At 28.3% G+C, this 18,006-nt stretch overlaps 1 protein-coding gene and 1 pseudogene across 1 annotated transcript; both read right to left on the bottom strand.

Moving 5' to 3' along the window:
- Positions 1 to 1,424: 1,424 nt before the first annotated feature.
- On the bottom strand, positions 1,425 to 4,780 carry LOC145194291 (uncharacterized). The gene is made up of 3 exons (XM_090095370.1): positions 3,938 to 4,780; positions 3,719 to 3,782; positions 1,425 to 3,629 (listed from the first exon to the last, which is right to left on the bottom strand). Exons 1-3 carry the CDS (start codon positions 4,378 to 4,380, stop codon positions 1,794 to 1,796), a joined length of 2,343 nt encoding a protein of 780 aa, XP_089951496.1. The 5' UTR covers positions 4,381 to 4,780; the 3' UTR covers positions 1,425 to 1,793.
- Positions 4,781 to 15,707: 10,927 nt separating this feature from the next.
- On the bottom strand, positions 15,708 to 17,063 carry LOC149884569 (uncharacterized; annotated as a pseudogene).
- Positions 17,064 to 18,006: the final 943 nt, after the last annotated feature.

Raw genomic sequence — 18,006 nt, 5'->3', positions numbered from 1 at the left:
TACCTTCAATTTCTTTAATCGTTTAGGAGGAGGAGCTTCAAATTTTTTTTGAAAAGCTTCAAATTGTAAAAGAGTAGGATAAGCTACTGAAAAAATAGTTTTATTTAAAAAGTTATGGTCATAAAACTTAATTTTAGGAAATGCCAAAAAACCGAAAGTCTGTTAACAATTATTTAAATATTATTATAAGTAAAGCAATTTATAGGTTTTTTTTGTTTAACATTTAAAAAAAGAAACTTGATTAATCTTACAAGTGCTTCTTGCTGCTTTTTTTAAAGTATACTTCATTATTTTAGTCTCTTTTTTGAGGGGTTCACTCTTATCCAGTGTTGGTATTTCCTCATTTGACGAAAACTCATAACTTTCACATAACTCCTTATCATCTAAAATAAAATAAACAATAAATTGAAAATAAATTACATATGTATTTTGAAACATAATATAGTTTAAAAAAGCATCACTTGCCATCATAACACTTCACTTTCAGTACTTTAAACTTTTGCCAGGTTGCGTCAGGCTAAGCATGCCCTTTTGCAGCAGATAAAACATTTATCTTTGATGGCCATTACACAAACTGGCTATCTACCCAACATGATGGAATAACACCTTCCTCCTCAAGTTCATATTCTTGCTATACAGCTCGACACCAAGCCATAAGTACTTACTACACAAAGTATAAGTATAAATACAATGTTATATTTAGATATTTTACAAATGCAAAAAGTTAACTAGGTAATGCTCACAAGATCTTAATTGGATTAAAATTTTATTTTTTCTTAAAATGTTAAGTAGAAAGTGTCCAAAGTTATAATTTTAATTTTAAAAAGGTAAAATCTTATAAAATAAGAACAACATTAAAAATATTTCTGACATATATAATAATAAAAATATAAAGTACAAAAATTTCTATGAAATTTTATTTATATGCGAATTAACAGGAATTTTTTTTGTTCATATAATCAATTTTTATGTAAATATAATCAACAGAAACAAAGTCTAAACTCTTTAAATTTCATGCAGTAATGGAAAAACTGTTAAACCACGTTGTTCTGGTAGACAGACACACTTTCTAAGAAAATCATCTTTTTGAAGAATTTTTCTTTTTAATTTTCTATTATTTCGGTTGGGAAAAATTGCAATATTCAACTCTAATGAGTTCATTAGAAAATCATAAAAATTTTCTAGGTACCTTGTCTTGACAACATCGCAAGAAAATGAATCACTATGTATTAAGCCACTACCAAAATGTACTTTTTTTCTCAGATCATATTGGCTCACTTTGGGATTTGTTGTACATATTATTCTAAGACAATCCTGAAAATTTAAGACCTATTGGATAAAGAGCAATTTTGGGAAATAGTTTTAAAGTTTTTAAGTATTCTCTTGTTTTCAATGAATTATTCATTTTTATGGCATTTTTAATATTTATTATACTTCAGTACAAACTTTGATACAAATATTCATTCCATTAGAATATTTGAATATTATGGAATGAATATTCACCACATAATCTTAAACACTGAGATAGAAACAGAGGGCTGAGGGGCAAGAGTCCCCCCCCCCCTCCTTAAAACTTTATTTTTTTATTTAAATTTTGTTTCTGGCTGCCTTAGCCCCCGCTTATTTCTGAAATTACTGCGTTCAACATGTTTTTTTGCACAGGGGTGATTTCAAAGTTAAGTTTAAGAGAGGTTTGCTATTTTTAAAAAAATTATTCTTGACAGTAGTCAAGTCAAGGATGCCCTCTGACTTTGGTATGTGATCTAAATTAAATTGAAAAAAAAAACATTTTCTCATGAAAAAGGTATAAAGTAATCAGTTTTAGATAAATTACATTTATTTTCTGCTCTGCTTTGGTTTTTAGTTAGAATAAAATTATGTCTCTTTACTTGACCATAAACTATCTTTGATGCCTCTGATACTAGCTTCACGGACCTTTCCACTGACTGTGAATTGTTGGGTAAATCTGTAAGAATAGGTTTTTTAGAAGTCTGCAAAGCGTTCTCTAATTCAAATGATGGAATTAGGATAGAAGTTGGAGGTTCAACCTCAATTAAAGAAACATCAACTAAACTACTCCATGTATAAGCGTTAAAGTTAATAGGCATAATTAATTTTGCTTTGATTTTTGGTTTGACTTCAGGACTTACTTCTCTTAATTGCCTTATGTGCAAAACTTGCTTAATAGCTTGAGCCCTTATATCTTTTTCATCATCTTGCAACATAGAATATAAAAAGTTTTCTTGAAGACAGCAATAAGAGTTTCCTTGAAGATTTTGAAAAACAATTTGCTGTATATTATCTGCCTGATTTTTAACAAGCTCTATTGTCTTATGAAGAAGTCTAGGAGCATCTTTATAAAGTCCAGACCTTTTATGGGCAAACCACATGGGGCAATATACTTGGACTATATACTTTGTAATTGTACACAACTCATCTGTAGGATTCTTCGATCTTGCATAAACCATCATTATTCTTAAAGCTAGAGTTAACCATCTGGCATGGTAAACAGGTCCTGGTTTTTTTATTGAATATTTTGGAGATATAAAGCCTTTAGATATTCCAATACAGTACTCGTAAAGTTTACGTTGATCTGTACTAAGATCAGATAAAATATTAGAGTTTACATAGGAATCAATCTCTGAATGAATTGGAACAAAATCAATTATTGGTAAATCATGCAAATCACTTGCAGAAGCTTTTTGACCAATAGGGCCCTTATATTTCTTTGGATCGTTAGTTTTACCATCTACTTCAGCTATGACATGGCGAAGTGGTAACTCATTTTGGTGAAGTACACATCCTATTAAATGGATTCGTCGGTTTAAAAGCTTTTCTAATGTCACAACTAAGCCATTATCTGCACCAGTATTAGCAGAAGTATTATCAAGAACAATGGCTTCCAAACTACTAATGCTGTTGTATTTTTTGAGTATTTTTAGAGTCTCAGTTGCCATTGTAATTCCTGTTCCATTTTTTATTTCAATATGAGTTAAATATTTCTTAGAAAAAGGTCCACTTTCTGCAGTAAAAGTTAAGTGATGTTCATCTTTTACTGTTCTTTTAATAATAGGTTCTGCATATTGATCATATCCTAATATATGTGCTAATGTATTTTTGTCTTTTTTACTATCTACTCCAATGACTTTTAAATGAAAAACTTCTGAACTATGTTTTTCACTAATCATGGTTGAAACACGCTTTTTAGTATCAAATATCTTTTTTTCAGTGATAATTTGTGATCTGTCATTTTGAGTTATAATTTGATAGTCTATCAAGGTAGCAGTTGCTATGGCAGATGTTGCAGCGTCACTAACTTCGAACCTGATAGCAGCTTTGGCAATGTTAGTTAAATCTGTGTAATTTTTTTTACACAGTGTTTTTGCAAAAAACTCATGGTTTTGATTTTTATAATCATCATTATTATCTATTTCTACATCATAAGTTTCACTGATACAATCATTATCTGAATGAAGTGCCATGTCACTTGTTAAATAAATTTTCTCCTTACTTTTTTTTCTTGCGATCTTGGCTGTCTCTTTCTTATCAATTTGGCCTATCTGCCAAGTTCCAAAGGGCCCTCGCTTAACTTTTTGATCCTTTAAATACTCTCGTTCTAGAACTGGAACCTTAAGTTAAAAAAAAAAAATTTATAGCTTAGAGAAAGTATTTAAATAATAAAAAGCATAAAAAATAATTATACAAAAAAAAAAGTCACCTGTTTGCTTTCTTCACAGAGACATACATAGTGCTTGTTAGTGCAACCCTTGCATCGAACATTTCTAAAGGGTAATATGTATAATAAAATATAATGCCATAATTTGAGAAGAAATAAAAAAACTTTACAGCTGTAAAATTTGTTGACAGTTTAGTCACAAATTTGTGTGAACAAACATATTGTTTAATATTGTGGTTTTTTGAAAATGTAACTTCAAACCTGTCATCGCAATTTAAAAGAGGAAGTTCACATCTGCATGTTGATATGTCAAACAACTTTAAAAGGTTATTTTCCAACCAACGAACACTGTTTTTATGTTTTGAAGCTTTAGATCGTTCAGCTGCAATTACTTTTTGAAATGTTCTTTGTAACTTATTTCTTAGAGGTTTTTCCTTCATAAGTGGAAGATTTGGATTCACTTTTTTCCAAATTTTTAAAATTTCTTCACTTACTTTTAAAACTATGGCAGGAGAATCAATTTTTTTAGTTGTAATCATTTCTTTTTCGACCTTATAAGCATATTGAATAGTCTGTTTATATGTTGGAAGGTCACTAACAGGTAGTTCGTTTGGTTGCCCAGCATATCTTTCACTTTCATGTCTAGTTATAATATTATGCGTTCTTTTTCTTGTTGGTTTCCCAGATCCACATTTTGCATTCATTTTTTAATATTTAAATTCAGTCTGAAAAAGATTTTTTATATACTTGTTGTGTAAGATAATATAATATGATAATACCATAAATACAAAAGCAAAATATATGGCTAATATAAATACTTTATCCGTATTAGATTTTAATTATTATTTTATATTATAAAACATCGCAAAAAGTATCCTTTTCCAAACACATTTAAAAATGGCAAACTTGTTGTTATTATACAAATTTAAGACGCGAAAATAACATTTTAAGCGAGGTTCTGTCCTATTTCGCAATACTTAAATGGAACCATGAAAATGTAATTGGTTTTATTTTTCCCAAAATAATGACTAAGTTTTAAAATTTTTTAAATTGCAAATAATTTTATTGAATATAAATAGTACATTTCCCAAAGTGAGCCGAGTGTTGACTTTAACATGGTAGTGGCTTACTATGTATTCTTTCACAAAAGCGACATCATTACCTTGAATAAAAAAACAATTGCCTTTTCTTCCGTTTGATATCTTTGTATACAATGTTTTCTTAGGTAATGATAAAAGCATTTTGGAATTCAAAAAATTTTCATATTTAAAACATGATATTAAATCCAATGAGCAATTATAATATAAATAGTCATCTGGTAATTGTAGCAGATGATGAATGTTATAAACAGTGAATATGGGCCCATAAATGTATTTGCAGTTATATACGAAATGTTTGATAAGTTCACGAGCATATTCTAAATATTGTAAACGTATTTTGTCGTTGTCCTGTAATAGAATACTCAGAGAAACACTTAATTCCCAAATAAGTATGTAGGCAGTATCTGACAAAATTGAAAGAAAAACAACTGGGCCAGTGTATAAAATAAACTGACGAAACTCTGTTGCTTTCCATCGGTCCATATCTTGAAGGCCACGTGGGCGACGAGCAAATTCGCTGGGCATGTATGCATTAAATGTTAAAAGTAAAGTTCAAACTTCACTTATTTGACATGCAGATATTTTTCCACATGGACCATTTTTTAAATGTAGTTGTCTACTGTTGTGATCCGCTTAAGCAATATAACCCTTTTATATGTTTGATTATATATATTATTTTAAGATAAGTCAATAATGATATTTTTATACAACTTTAATATAACGCGAATTCTAATCTCTTTTAAAGTCCTTCTTTCCTATTTTTATGCACGTTTTTTATAATGCGTTCCACATGAACGCACTTACGTAATTTGTATTACATAATTACGTAGTTATCATTCTCAACAGTTCCCCCTGTTTGGGAAAGACTTTTCTTATCAGATTAGTAGATCTTGATACTTAATGATAAAATTTCACAGGTCTATGATTTCGCTTGGGATACGATTTTCTATCAGCTTTCGTTATCATTAACTTGCATTTCCTTTTGTATAAACTCACCAGGTTTTAAAATCTTTTTTATAAATTGTATGTTACGCGCCAACTCGTTTCCTTCTTCATCTACTACAATAACTAAACTTTGCCTTCTTTCTTTAACTATGTATTTCTTGTTTAGATATTTTGAATCTAGTTTTCCTCCACGTTCATGACGTTTTACGAGAACCTGGTCTCCTACTTTAACATCATATCTCTCCTTTGCGTTGTGTTTCTCATCAAAGTATTTTTTTACTTTTGCATACTTTTTATTTTGACTCTCTCTCACTTCTTTATCGTATGGTGATTTTTCAACTATTATTGAAGGAAACTTATTTTTGATGTTTCTATTGAATAACAATGTGGCTGGTGATTTTCCGGTTATAGCATGAGGAGGACATCTATAATTTCGAAGCATACATTGAAGTTCCTCTCTCCAGTTTCTGCCCATAAAGTGAGTTGTTTTTATTGTTTTCGCTATTACTTGCATGAATCTTTCTACTATACCGTTTGCTTGCGGGTATCGCGGAGTTATTTTAATATGCTTTATATCAGCATTTTCAAAATACAATTTTAAAGCCTCACTTTGAAATGGTGGACCATTGTCACTTCTTATTTTGTTAGGATAACCAAATATAGAAAACAGTCTTTCTAGTTTATTTATGATACTTGGTGCTGTTGTGATTTTCATTATGTCAACAAATGGGTATCTGGAATATATATCTTCTATAACAAATAAATACTCTCCTGATGGTAATGGTCCAAATAAATCCATCGCTAATTCATCCCAAACATGTTCTGGTAAAATTGACATTTTAATTGGTTCAGGACCTGGCATGCGTGAGTTGGCCTGACATCCAAGACATTTTTCAATATGTGATTCAATATCACTATTCATAGTGGTCCAATACACTTTTTGACGCAATAATCCTTTGCATTTTTCAACACTTAAATGTCCTTCATGTGCAATTTGTAAAGCTCTTTTTTGAAGAGACTTTGGTAAAACAATTCTTGTTTCTCTTAATATAATCCCCTCATGATCAGCTAACTCATTTTGAAATCTACGATATGGTTCCAGTATTGGGTTGTCATGCCATTTACCAGACACTAATGCATTCTTTACTGTAACTAAACTGATGTCTCTTGCTGTCTCCATTTTTATATCTTCAATTGATATTGATTTGGGTGTCATTTTTTTCATTAAAAAGTTTACATAAGCCGCCACTTCATTTTCATCTGACTCATTGGGTACCTCATTTGGGATACAGTTTCTGAATATAAAGTCTGCAATGTTCTCTTCTCCCTTCTTATATATTATGTCAAAATCATATGCCTGCAATTTGATTTGCCATCTTGCAATGCGTGCATTTATTTTAGAACTGGATGAAAAAATAAACTTGAGCGGTTTGTGGTCCACTACGACCTTAAAGTTTTTTCCATACAGATACAAATGTAATTTTTCAATTGCCCATACCAAAGCAAGAGCTTCCTTTTCTGTAATGCTATATTTTAACTCAGCTGCTGTCAGTGACCTACTTATGTAGCAGATTGGTTTAATTCCAATACCTTCTTTTTGTAAGAGTATTCCTCCTACAGCATGATTACTTGCATCAGTAATTAACTGTACTTCTTTGTGCGGATCATAAAAAGCCAACACTGATTCACTTGATAACTCATGTTTAAGCATATTGAAAGCATCATTTTGTTTTTTGACCCACTTAAATTTTGTATTTTTTTTTAATAGTTCACGTAATGCTGTTGTTTTTTCACTAAAGTCTTTAATAAATCTTGACACATATGTGCATAAACCCAGGAAACTACGAAGCTCACTTAAGGTTGTTGGTGGTCTTGCATTCTTGATAGCCTCTAATTTGTTTGGATCAGGATTAATACCATTTTTGGATATTTCAATACCAAAAAATTTTATCTTCTTTTGAGCAAAAATACACTTTTTTTTATTTAGCTTTAAACCTAATGCACGTGTTTTGATAAACAATAATTCTAACTTCCTTAACAAATCTTGTTCATTTGATGCATATATTATAATATCATCACTAATAAACTTTACTCCATCTATTTTACCATAACTTTGTTCCATAGTTTTTTGAAAAATCTCGAATGAATTGTTAATACCATATACTAATCTTTTGTGTCTATAAACTCCCTCATCTGTTTGAAAATTTGTGATCTTTCTGGACTCGGCATCTAACTCTAACTGAGTATAAGCTTCTTTCATGTCTAACTTAGCAAATATTTTTGAACCGTACATCTCATCTATTATGGAATCCAATGTAGGTATTGGGTATCTTTCGCGTTTAATTGCTTTGTTGATGGTTCTAGCATCAAGACATAATCGTACCGTTTTATTTGCTTTTGGTACAATTACAAAATTACTAATCCATTCTTGCGGTCCTTCAACCTTTTCAATAATGTCAGCCTCTTCAAGACGCCTTAGTTCTGCTCGAATATCTTTTCGAAGGTGATAAGGATAGCGACGTAAATTTTGTGCAATTGGTTGTATGTTTTCATCTACATGCAGTTTGCATTGAAAGTTTTTTAGCTTATCATGTCCTTTGAATATATCTTCATAATCTGAAATCAACTTTAACAAATCATTTTTGAATTTCAAAGTCACTTTACAATTTGCATCAAAATAATGCAAACTATTATCTTTTTGATTTAGTGGAGATTTAATTTCATCATCAATACTTTTACACACATTAAAGTGCTGCTTGGTTTCATTTGATTTAGCCACTGTATTTACACCATTATCTTTGTTGAGCATAAAGTTTCCATTTTCATCAATTTTTAAAATATTCAGCTCCTTTGCTGTTTCAATTCCCATAATATTTCCAGCATTATTTTTATTTACAACATAGATTTTGTTGGTAGTTATTTTGTTTTTTGTTTCAATTTCAGCCTTTAAACAACCTATCAACTTTAGAGGCGTTAAAGCATAGGGAAATATTACTGTTGATGATTTTTTTAGTAATATGTTTTGATTGTGGTTTTTAATCCTTTCAAAAGTGTTTTTGTCAATCAAATTCACACTAGAACCTGAGTCAATAACCATTTTTATTATAACATTTTCTACCAGCACATTTATTGATTTTGTTTTATAGGATTGCCCTCTTTGTTTTGAACTAAATGTTAGGGCAAGCGCTTCCTCTAATTCATTTTCTGAGCTGCTTTCACTTTTGTTTTTATTATTTATCTCTTTAACTTGCTGTATTGCCCTGTAAGGTGTTTTTGAAAAACTTCTGCAACAAATGGCTAAATGATTTTTCTTTTGACATTTATAGCATATTTTCCCATTAGCTTTGCACTCTTTTTGATGTCCAATAAAATATTTTTCGCCACATCGAAAACATAACAAGTCATTTTCTCTTTTACCTATATTTTCACTTTGATTACTTCCTGATTTTAAATCTGTTGCTTGTTTTTGTCTTCTGGAAATAGTTACTTTTTTTAAATGATCAACCACGTCAATCTCCTCTCTGATTGATTTGTTTTCTTATTTGACATTTCTTTTGCTTGTTGTTTTGATATTTCCATGTTGCGACCAATTTCAACACATTTATCAATGTTTATTTCTCTATCCTTGAGAAGTTTTTGCTTGAGTTTCACAGAATGACATTCCGATATAAATTGATCCTTTACTGCCTCAGCGACATCTGAAAACGCACAATATTCGGCTTGTTTTCTTAACCGAGTAACAAAGCTCACAGTACTCTCCTCTTCATTTTGTTTTATGTTCTTAAAAATATATCGTTCATACGTAATGTTTTTTTTTGGTTTAAAATATTGATCGAGTTTTTCACACATTGCATTCTATTGATCAGTATCGTTTCCTTTTAGAGTTTTGTATATTTCTTTTATATCTTTTCCAGCTAAGTGCAACAATAATGCCTTTTTTTGCGCCTCTTGCGTAACTCCTGTCGCCAATATATATAGCTCAAAATCTTCTCTCCATATTTCCCAGCGTTTATCTATGTTTGTTGTATCATTTTCGTTTATAATAAATTGTTCTATACCTGGTAAATTACTAATTGCTTTTGCCATGTTTTTATCTTCGTCGCCAATTGTTGTGATCCGCTTAAGCAATAAAACCCTTTTATATGTTTGATTATATATATTATTTTAAGATAAGTCAATAATGATATTTTTATACAACTTTAATATAACGCGAATTCTAATCTCTTTTAAAGTCCTCCTTTCCTATTTTTATGCACGTTTTTTATAATGCGTTCCACATGAACGCACTTACGTAATTTGTATTACATAATTACGTAGTTATCATTCTCAACATCTACGAACAGTTCCTAAACATACAAGATGCATATAGTCTGATGAAAACATTTCAATAACATTTAAACATATTTCAATCAGGGGAGAAATTTCTTTTTGATGACCTTTATATCCAAATGATCTGTAAACACCATTATCTCTAGGTGGGTAGACAATTTCTTCATTAAACACAACTCTGCCTTCTGTCCAAGTTCCGTGAATGGAACACTTTTCACACGAGTCGTAACCATAGTGAGATATGATACCTTTTAAAAATAATCTTGCTGGAGCATTACACAAGAATGATTTAACAGTTACGTTTATATGTTTTCCATTGCATACAAAACCATTTTGTAATAACTGCCTTAACTCAAAAACAAAATCCATTAAGTAATCAGTTACTGAACTAGGCTTGGTTTCACCACAGTAAATGGTAACAATGAAGATATCAAAACAATCAAAGCAAGCTAATATTGGCCACAATTGTTTACTCGGTGATTTAAACAAAGGTAACCCATCATTATTACAATTCAAAAAAAACTGATTTTATTATTCCGACGTGCGAAAATATATACATAATACCTGGCTGTATTCCAAAATATGCATAACTACCGCCACACTTTTCGTGAATAACTATTTCTCTTGGAGTTTTTAAAATTGTCCATGCATCTTTAGGAAGCTCCAAACCTTGATTATGTAATATTTCGAGTAGCTCATTAAGAGATGTCTTTGTCCAGTTATTTCGAACAGCACATGCTGAAAGTTCTTGACTTAGAGATAGTAAATCCTGAGATTTATCTGGAACCTCGCTTTCTGTGTCGCTAATTGGTATACCTTCTGAAAAACATGATTCTTTAATATCTGATTCTTTTGAATAATCCGAGCTGCTTGTTGATATGCTTAATTTTAAATTATTGCTTTTAACATCTACATCAATTTCAGTATCATTTGTATCATTACCGATATGATTCTTAATTGATTGACTGCAAGTATCTAAATTAGCAAGAACTTGTTTATTTATCGCTTTCCATTAATTAATCCGATACGCCTTAATATTATTCTTTTGCAATTGTAAAATAAGGAATTTGATTTGAAAAAGTTTTAATATGATTTCCAAAGCTTTATAATAATAAAAAATTATCCAGAAAGCCCTACGAAAAATAGTTTAAGTTCAATTAATAAAGGATTCTGGATAATTTTTGTATTGGACGCAAAAAACACTTTCAAAAGACTTTCAGAAAATAAATGGGACTGACGGACGCCAATTGAACGTCAAAAAAAGAAATTATAAAGTAAAAATCAAAATAGGAAAATTTGAAATAATATATTGAATGGAAAAGTTTCACATAACTTATAAAGACATCCCTTTAACAACGCTATTTAAATTAGTGTTCTTAAAACATATTTTTCCACGTTTGCCTTTCATATTCATGGAGGCCATAAAATTGTTTGAAAATGTTCCAAATTTTTAAAAGATAATATAACTGTGAAATGATTATAAAGAAAATTATAATTTTTCAAATATTTAATTTGAATTCATTTGAATTGAAAACATTTTTTGGAAAAAGTAATTACGAATGACATAAGAGCTATCAGTTAATTACCTCAGCATAACTTTGTGTATTCTATCTTTGAAGATGCTCCACCAATTAATTTTAGCTGATTTACCTACAAAAAACATAAAGTAAATCTGACATTATGAAATATATATATATATATATATATATATATATATATATATATATATATATATATATATATATATATATATATTTATATATATATATATATATATATATATATATAAAAATATATGTATATGTGTGTGTTATATATATATATATATATATATATATATAACACACACACATGTATATATATATAACACACACACACACACACACATATATATATATATATATATATATATATATATATATATATATATATATATATATATATATATATATATATATATATATATATATATATATATATATATATATATATACATTTACCTCTAGATTTTATCGATTAACTACTCGAGGTCAAGTGCATTGACACTTCATCCAAATCATTGATAGTTGAACCTTTAAAATGAAATTAATGTTTTATAGTATAAATTATGATAACTCAGGTATTTTTATTTTCAGGTATAAAAACTGAAATTTATATAATTCCAGCATATAAACCAATGCCTACTTGGAAAATAATTAGGCAATTCTCTTTGTTGAAGAAAATCAACATCCTCATTGTCACTTTTTTCTTCTGTGGTTGTAAATTCAAAATTTTCACAATCCTGTTTGCTTTCTGTGGAAAAGAAAAAGTTATAATAGCATTTCTTCTCAGTCCATTATTTGAAAAATAATAACTTTAAGAAATGGACGTAATACCTGAAGAGAATTTAACTTTTATTAATGAAATATTTTGCCAATTCTACTCAGGATTTTAGTGAGCTTTCATTGCGTTCAAAGCTTTGGTAACTGGAGGCCAATAAACTGTTTTATTATCTATCCAAATAGAAGGAATTATACCTTCTTCTTCTTGCAAATCTTTTTGCTAAACAGTTCTTTCCACATATTTGCTTTCGAAAATCTTTTATGAACTATAAATAAAATGAAGAAACCATAACATAAAAACTATTTAAAATTAAATTTGCTGTTAGTAAATAATAATAGCCCTAGCTAAATATGGACTTATAGACAACAAATAATAGCCAACATCGCACCAATTTTTAACTACTTAAATATGATTATTTAATATTATCATTTTTGTTATTATTATTATTCTGGTTTTTATTATAATCTTATTAATAACTATAAAAAGTTGTGATGAAAATTATTAAAGAAAAAAATCAGAGGTATTGGTATTAAGTAAATTAGATATCATTTATTATTATTATTAAATAAGTTAGGTATAGGTAAATTATATATATTACAAAATAATAAAAACAGCCAAAACAATCAATGAAAAAAAAAACAAGAGCTAAAAATTTAACAAATCTTAACATTTTGCGGTTGGCTTTAATAATGGACTGATAAAAAACTTATTTTATTCCAGTCAAAAATAAGGAAATCAGACACATTGCATTTCTTTTGAAATGACAAAAGTATTAAAATACTATTTGTATAAACTTTTCCCAGACAAATAGCTCATTATAATAAATGTTATGCTTGTACTAGCCAAAAACTAAAAAAGTTAGACATTCACAATTACTAAACTGCTGCAATAAAAAAAATGATAAAAAATATTTTAATTTTGTTTTACTAATTATTTCTATATTGCTACCGTAAACCGGGGTAACTTTGTACCAGTTTTGGTGAAGAAGATACCTTTTTGAAAAAAAGCAACATTTTCCCAAAACTATTTTGATGGTCAAAGTTTTGCATTATTAATGTCATTTAATTAGTAAAATGGTGTATTAATTGTATTCACCATATCCAAGATTTTATGGAAATAATGTGGTGGTTAATGTTACCCGGCAATGGGGTAACTTTGTCATAGTAAATTGTTTTTTTTAGCAAAGGATATAAATTAAGTTTTATTAACCACATTTAATGTAATTTAAACTTACTGTTAGCATTTATTTCAAAAAGGGGTACCTGAAATATGTCAAGAAAGTAAAACAGGGACAATAAAAATAAATATAAACAGTATTAAAGAAACATTAGCTAAAATAATTTGACTTTTTTAAATTATTTTTTAACCCAATGATTTAAAAAGCTTACTAATTTTTTAATTAAATGTCAGAAAAAGCAAAAAATAAGAGAGTACTAAAGAATAAAAAAACAATTTGTAACATAAACTCTGTTTTTTTATGCAAAATTTAGGCATCTCTTCAGAATTCTATCATAAATTCAATAGAGACTGATTCACATTCACATACTGTTTCTGTCTCACTATCGAAATCTAGAGAAATAGATTTTCCTGGTTCAATTTTAAGTCTTTTTTTGGAAATATTTTTTTTATTCTTATTTTTACTTTGTGTAACATCTTTCTTATCACCATCTTCGTTTTTTTTTCTCATTTAATATGTCTAAAAGTCTCTGGTCTAAAGCTTTACGAGGACTCACGATGTTTTCACTTGATAATTTGATATACACAGCATTAGGATTAAATGGCACCAAACCACAAGCTCTCAATCCACTTATCAAATTTTTTCTCGAACATTTATTAATGTATGAAATTATATCATTCAATTTTTATTATCCTATCATTCTAATATTTTAGTTTTAATAAAGCTTACCATATCTATGAAGTAATTTTATATTAGGAACTATATCCCAAGTCTTTTCTGGTTTCTCACATTCCTCCACTGCTTTTTCAAGTTTTCTTCCACGTAGTTTAGGCCAGAAGCAGCTGTCATTTTTATAGAGCCAATTAGTTGGCACAACTGCTACTGTATTTTCATCCAAAAAATGTACTATAGCAAACATGTTTGTTGAATATCAAATCTTTAGAAAGAAAAGATTCATAACAAAAAAATATTATTCTATTCTATTAATTCGATAATTATAAATCAATTTGCATTTTTCTTTAAATGCAAACACATTGAATATTGTTATACTATTACAGTACCATGTAATCATCTGCAATATAATACATTGAAAATTTAATACATCAAAAATGTTACATACTAAAAATAACAATTTAAAAATATAATACACTGAAAATATAATGAAGTTAAATATATTAATTAGGAATAATATTAAAAAAATCTTTACACAAAACAAGATAACTAAGTTAGCTAAGAAGAACTAAGAAGTTATATTTAAAAATTATGAAATGTGCATTAATACATATGTTATTATTTTAGCAAACATGCATACTATCTTAATTATTATATTATAAGATTACTATAAATATAAAAATTTTTAACGAAATAATCAAAATTATTTAAATTTAAGCTCCATAAACTTCAATAAGGTAAAATCACAACAAATTTTTACTATTTATAATGATGTTTATAATAATGTACTAACAACTATTTATAATAATGTTTAAAAATAGTTATGAAAACCAAAATAAAGAAGAATAAAATTTTTTTTTGAAGCTGTTTTTCAGTGTAGCATTGGAAATATATAAAGTTCTGTTCCACTTTCTTGTGTCGGCAATTGCAAACACTTGCTATCAATATTTTCAATTTTTACTGCAATTAAGTCAGCTGTTTCATTACTTACTTTACAAATCCCTAATTTTGATGATGACAATGGATAAATAAATGCATCAGCTATATTGGTGAAACTAGAGCATACTAAAATAATATCATTACTTTTTTTTTAAAATATATTCTTCCCTAACACTATATTTCCATCATTTAAAAAAATGCAGTTGTTTCCTTTGCTTATGGTTATGGTCCATTTCTTCAAGCAAACCATTTTGTATTCTTTTGCACCAATAAAAGTTTTTAATGATGGTCCACTGCTGTGCTCAGTTTTTAGTTTAACCTCTTCACATGGTAAATTATTAGTTACACAATATGATTTTTCTCCTAGTCTACGAGCAATTTGTTGCAACGGAAAGTGTGGTTTTCTAAGTAACTTTTTGATTTTTCCTAGCATATTTTCATAAGGAAAACTGCTAAAGTTATCTAGAGATCCAACTCTTTTCACATCATCTGCTAAATGAATTAATGAATGAACATTATACACTAAAAAATCTCGTCCATATAGGTTTTATCCTTCTATTACAAATGATACTAGTAAATCCTTAGCATAATTAGCGTGTTCAATATCTTGTAAAACCACAGGCCCAATATACAGAACAAACAATCTAAATTCAGTTGCTTTCCAACGCAGCAATTCATCAACAGAACGTGGGCGTCTTGAAAATTCCTTTGGTACAAATGAAGACAAAGAAATCAATTTTTTTGAAAGCTTCAAAACAGTTCTTGGTGGAAGTCTGACATTATAGGGACCTATAGGTCCTTTCCAGTAAAGTAATAGCCGTCGCATTACACCTAAACAAACAAGGTGCATGTAGTCTAAACCAAATTGAGTGACACATCCAACTTTTAAAGGTTTTAGCGGACAGGATTCAGTATGATGATCTTTATGAATCATGTCATCAAATGAAAGATCAGTCCGTAACACAGCATTGGTTTCTGGAAATATTACTTTTTTTGTATGTTCTCCACTTTGAATACACTTTTCACAGACATAATAACCAGAGTGATACTTTATACCTTTAACATATGCTCGAGCAGGAGCATCACAAACAAAAAAATGAACTTTAACAGCATATGTATTGCAATTAATTTCAATTCCATCTTTTTGCAATTTTATCATTTCTTAATAAAGGCCAATTACAAAGGGTTCTTTTACAGAGGCATTTGTAATCATCACAAGTATTGAACAAAAAGTGCTAGATGAACTTTTGAATAATGGCAACCCATCTATATTAAATTGCAGTTCAAAACAAAACAAATTGTTATTCAAAAAACTATTTTTACAAATTTGCCGCAAACCATTCTCAATGCCTTTATGACAGTATTCCCCACCACATACTAATGTCTTAATATTATATTTAAGTAGAGTTTTGAGTAAAGTGCGAGAGTCAACTGGTAATGAAGGAAAATAAGGTTTCAAAATACTTAGCAAAGCAGAAACTGCAACTTGAGAAACTTGGTATTGCACTGCCCAGTAGGAAAGCGAGTCTTTGATAGATATCTCGTCATTATCAGCAATTGAAGAACTAGTGTCTGAGTCATAGTTATTACTATTAATGAAATGATCGTATTTGTCTTTGTGATTTTTTGTGGAGAAATCTAAGTTTTCATTATCAAAACTATCAACTAAGAAATTACTATTAATCGGAAATGTATTATTTTCTACCAAATTCTGACCACACATATTACTTATAAAAACATTTGATGAATTGCTAGATATGGCACAATTAATATTTTCAGAGCTTTTCACATTTGCTTCTTCATATTTATAAACATTGTTACAATCATGTAAATCACTTTGTGTTTTCTTTTTGACTTTTCGATGAATTGTTGAATACGAAGAATATTTTTTATATTTTTTCATTTTTTTTCTATTTTTAAGAACCCTAGCACCATATATAATTTTTAATTATATAACTAAAATTAAAAGCATTGCTTAAATGATGTGTATTTTAAATTAGACATTAACAAAAATCAATTGATACACAAATATTATTATTAACTTTTAATATAATTGTAAATAATCTTTTTAAAATAGCTACTTAAAATTAGAGTTGTTAACAAGGTCAAATATAGCAAGGTTCAGAAAGATCACATGTTCAATTGTGATCATCTGTTCAAAAATAAAAAGATAAATTATATAATGGAAGAAAAAAAAAAAAGGTACTATATAAGTAACTTTTTGATATGGTAAACAAACTGTTACTGTTACAGCAAAAAGCAAAGTTCAAAAAACGTGACAGAATTTTAGCACTAACATCTGTGCTAAAAAAAGTGGAATGTCTATGTACGTATTGGTTATTAATAACATTTAAAGTATTTATAAAGTAAAGTTTTATGTGTGTGTTTGTAAGTGTATTGAATTTATTTTCAAGGTTGCGTGGTTACATAGTATAATCAACACTTAAACTCTGTAATCACACAATACAGAATCTTAAAAATAATTTCAACACACAGTACAAAAATCTTAATAAATAAAAATTATTAATAACCATCAACAAATAAATAAACTTATATTTAAAAGTATTTAATACATCATAAAAATAATTCAATAGTTAAATAAATAACGAACATTAAAGTTTTTTGTTTTAAGACTTATTAACAGGTGATATTTCAAATATATTCAGTAAATTATGACACAATAATAATTTATATAAAAAAAACTAACTTCAACCATGCAAGAATCAAAAATAATGAGTATCACTTTGGTTCAAGCCAACAAACATTCAAATGTGTAATAAATTAAATAGTATATAATTGTTTAATGTTAATAAATGTATAAAAATTGAAACAATTTTGAAGTTTTC

The sequence above is a fragment of the Hydra viridissima genome, unplaced genomic scaffold (assembly GCF_058129835.1).
Source record: "Hydra viridissima isolate aposymbiotic clone 2 unplaced genomic scaffold, HvirCarnegie_v1 scaffold_8, whole genome shotgun sequence".
Classification (NCBI taxonomy): Eukaryota; Metazoa; Cnidaria; class Hydrozoa; order Anthoathecata; family Hydridae; genus Hydra; species Hydra viridissima.
Note: the sequence above shows the minus strand (reverse complement) of the source record. Positions and strands in the feature narration are given on the sequence as shown.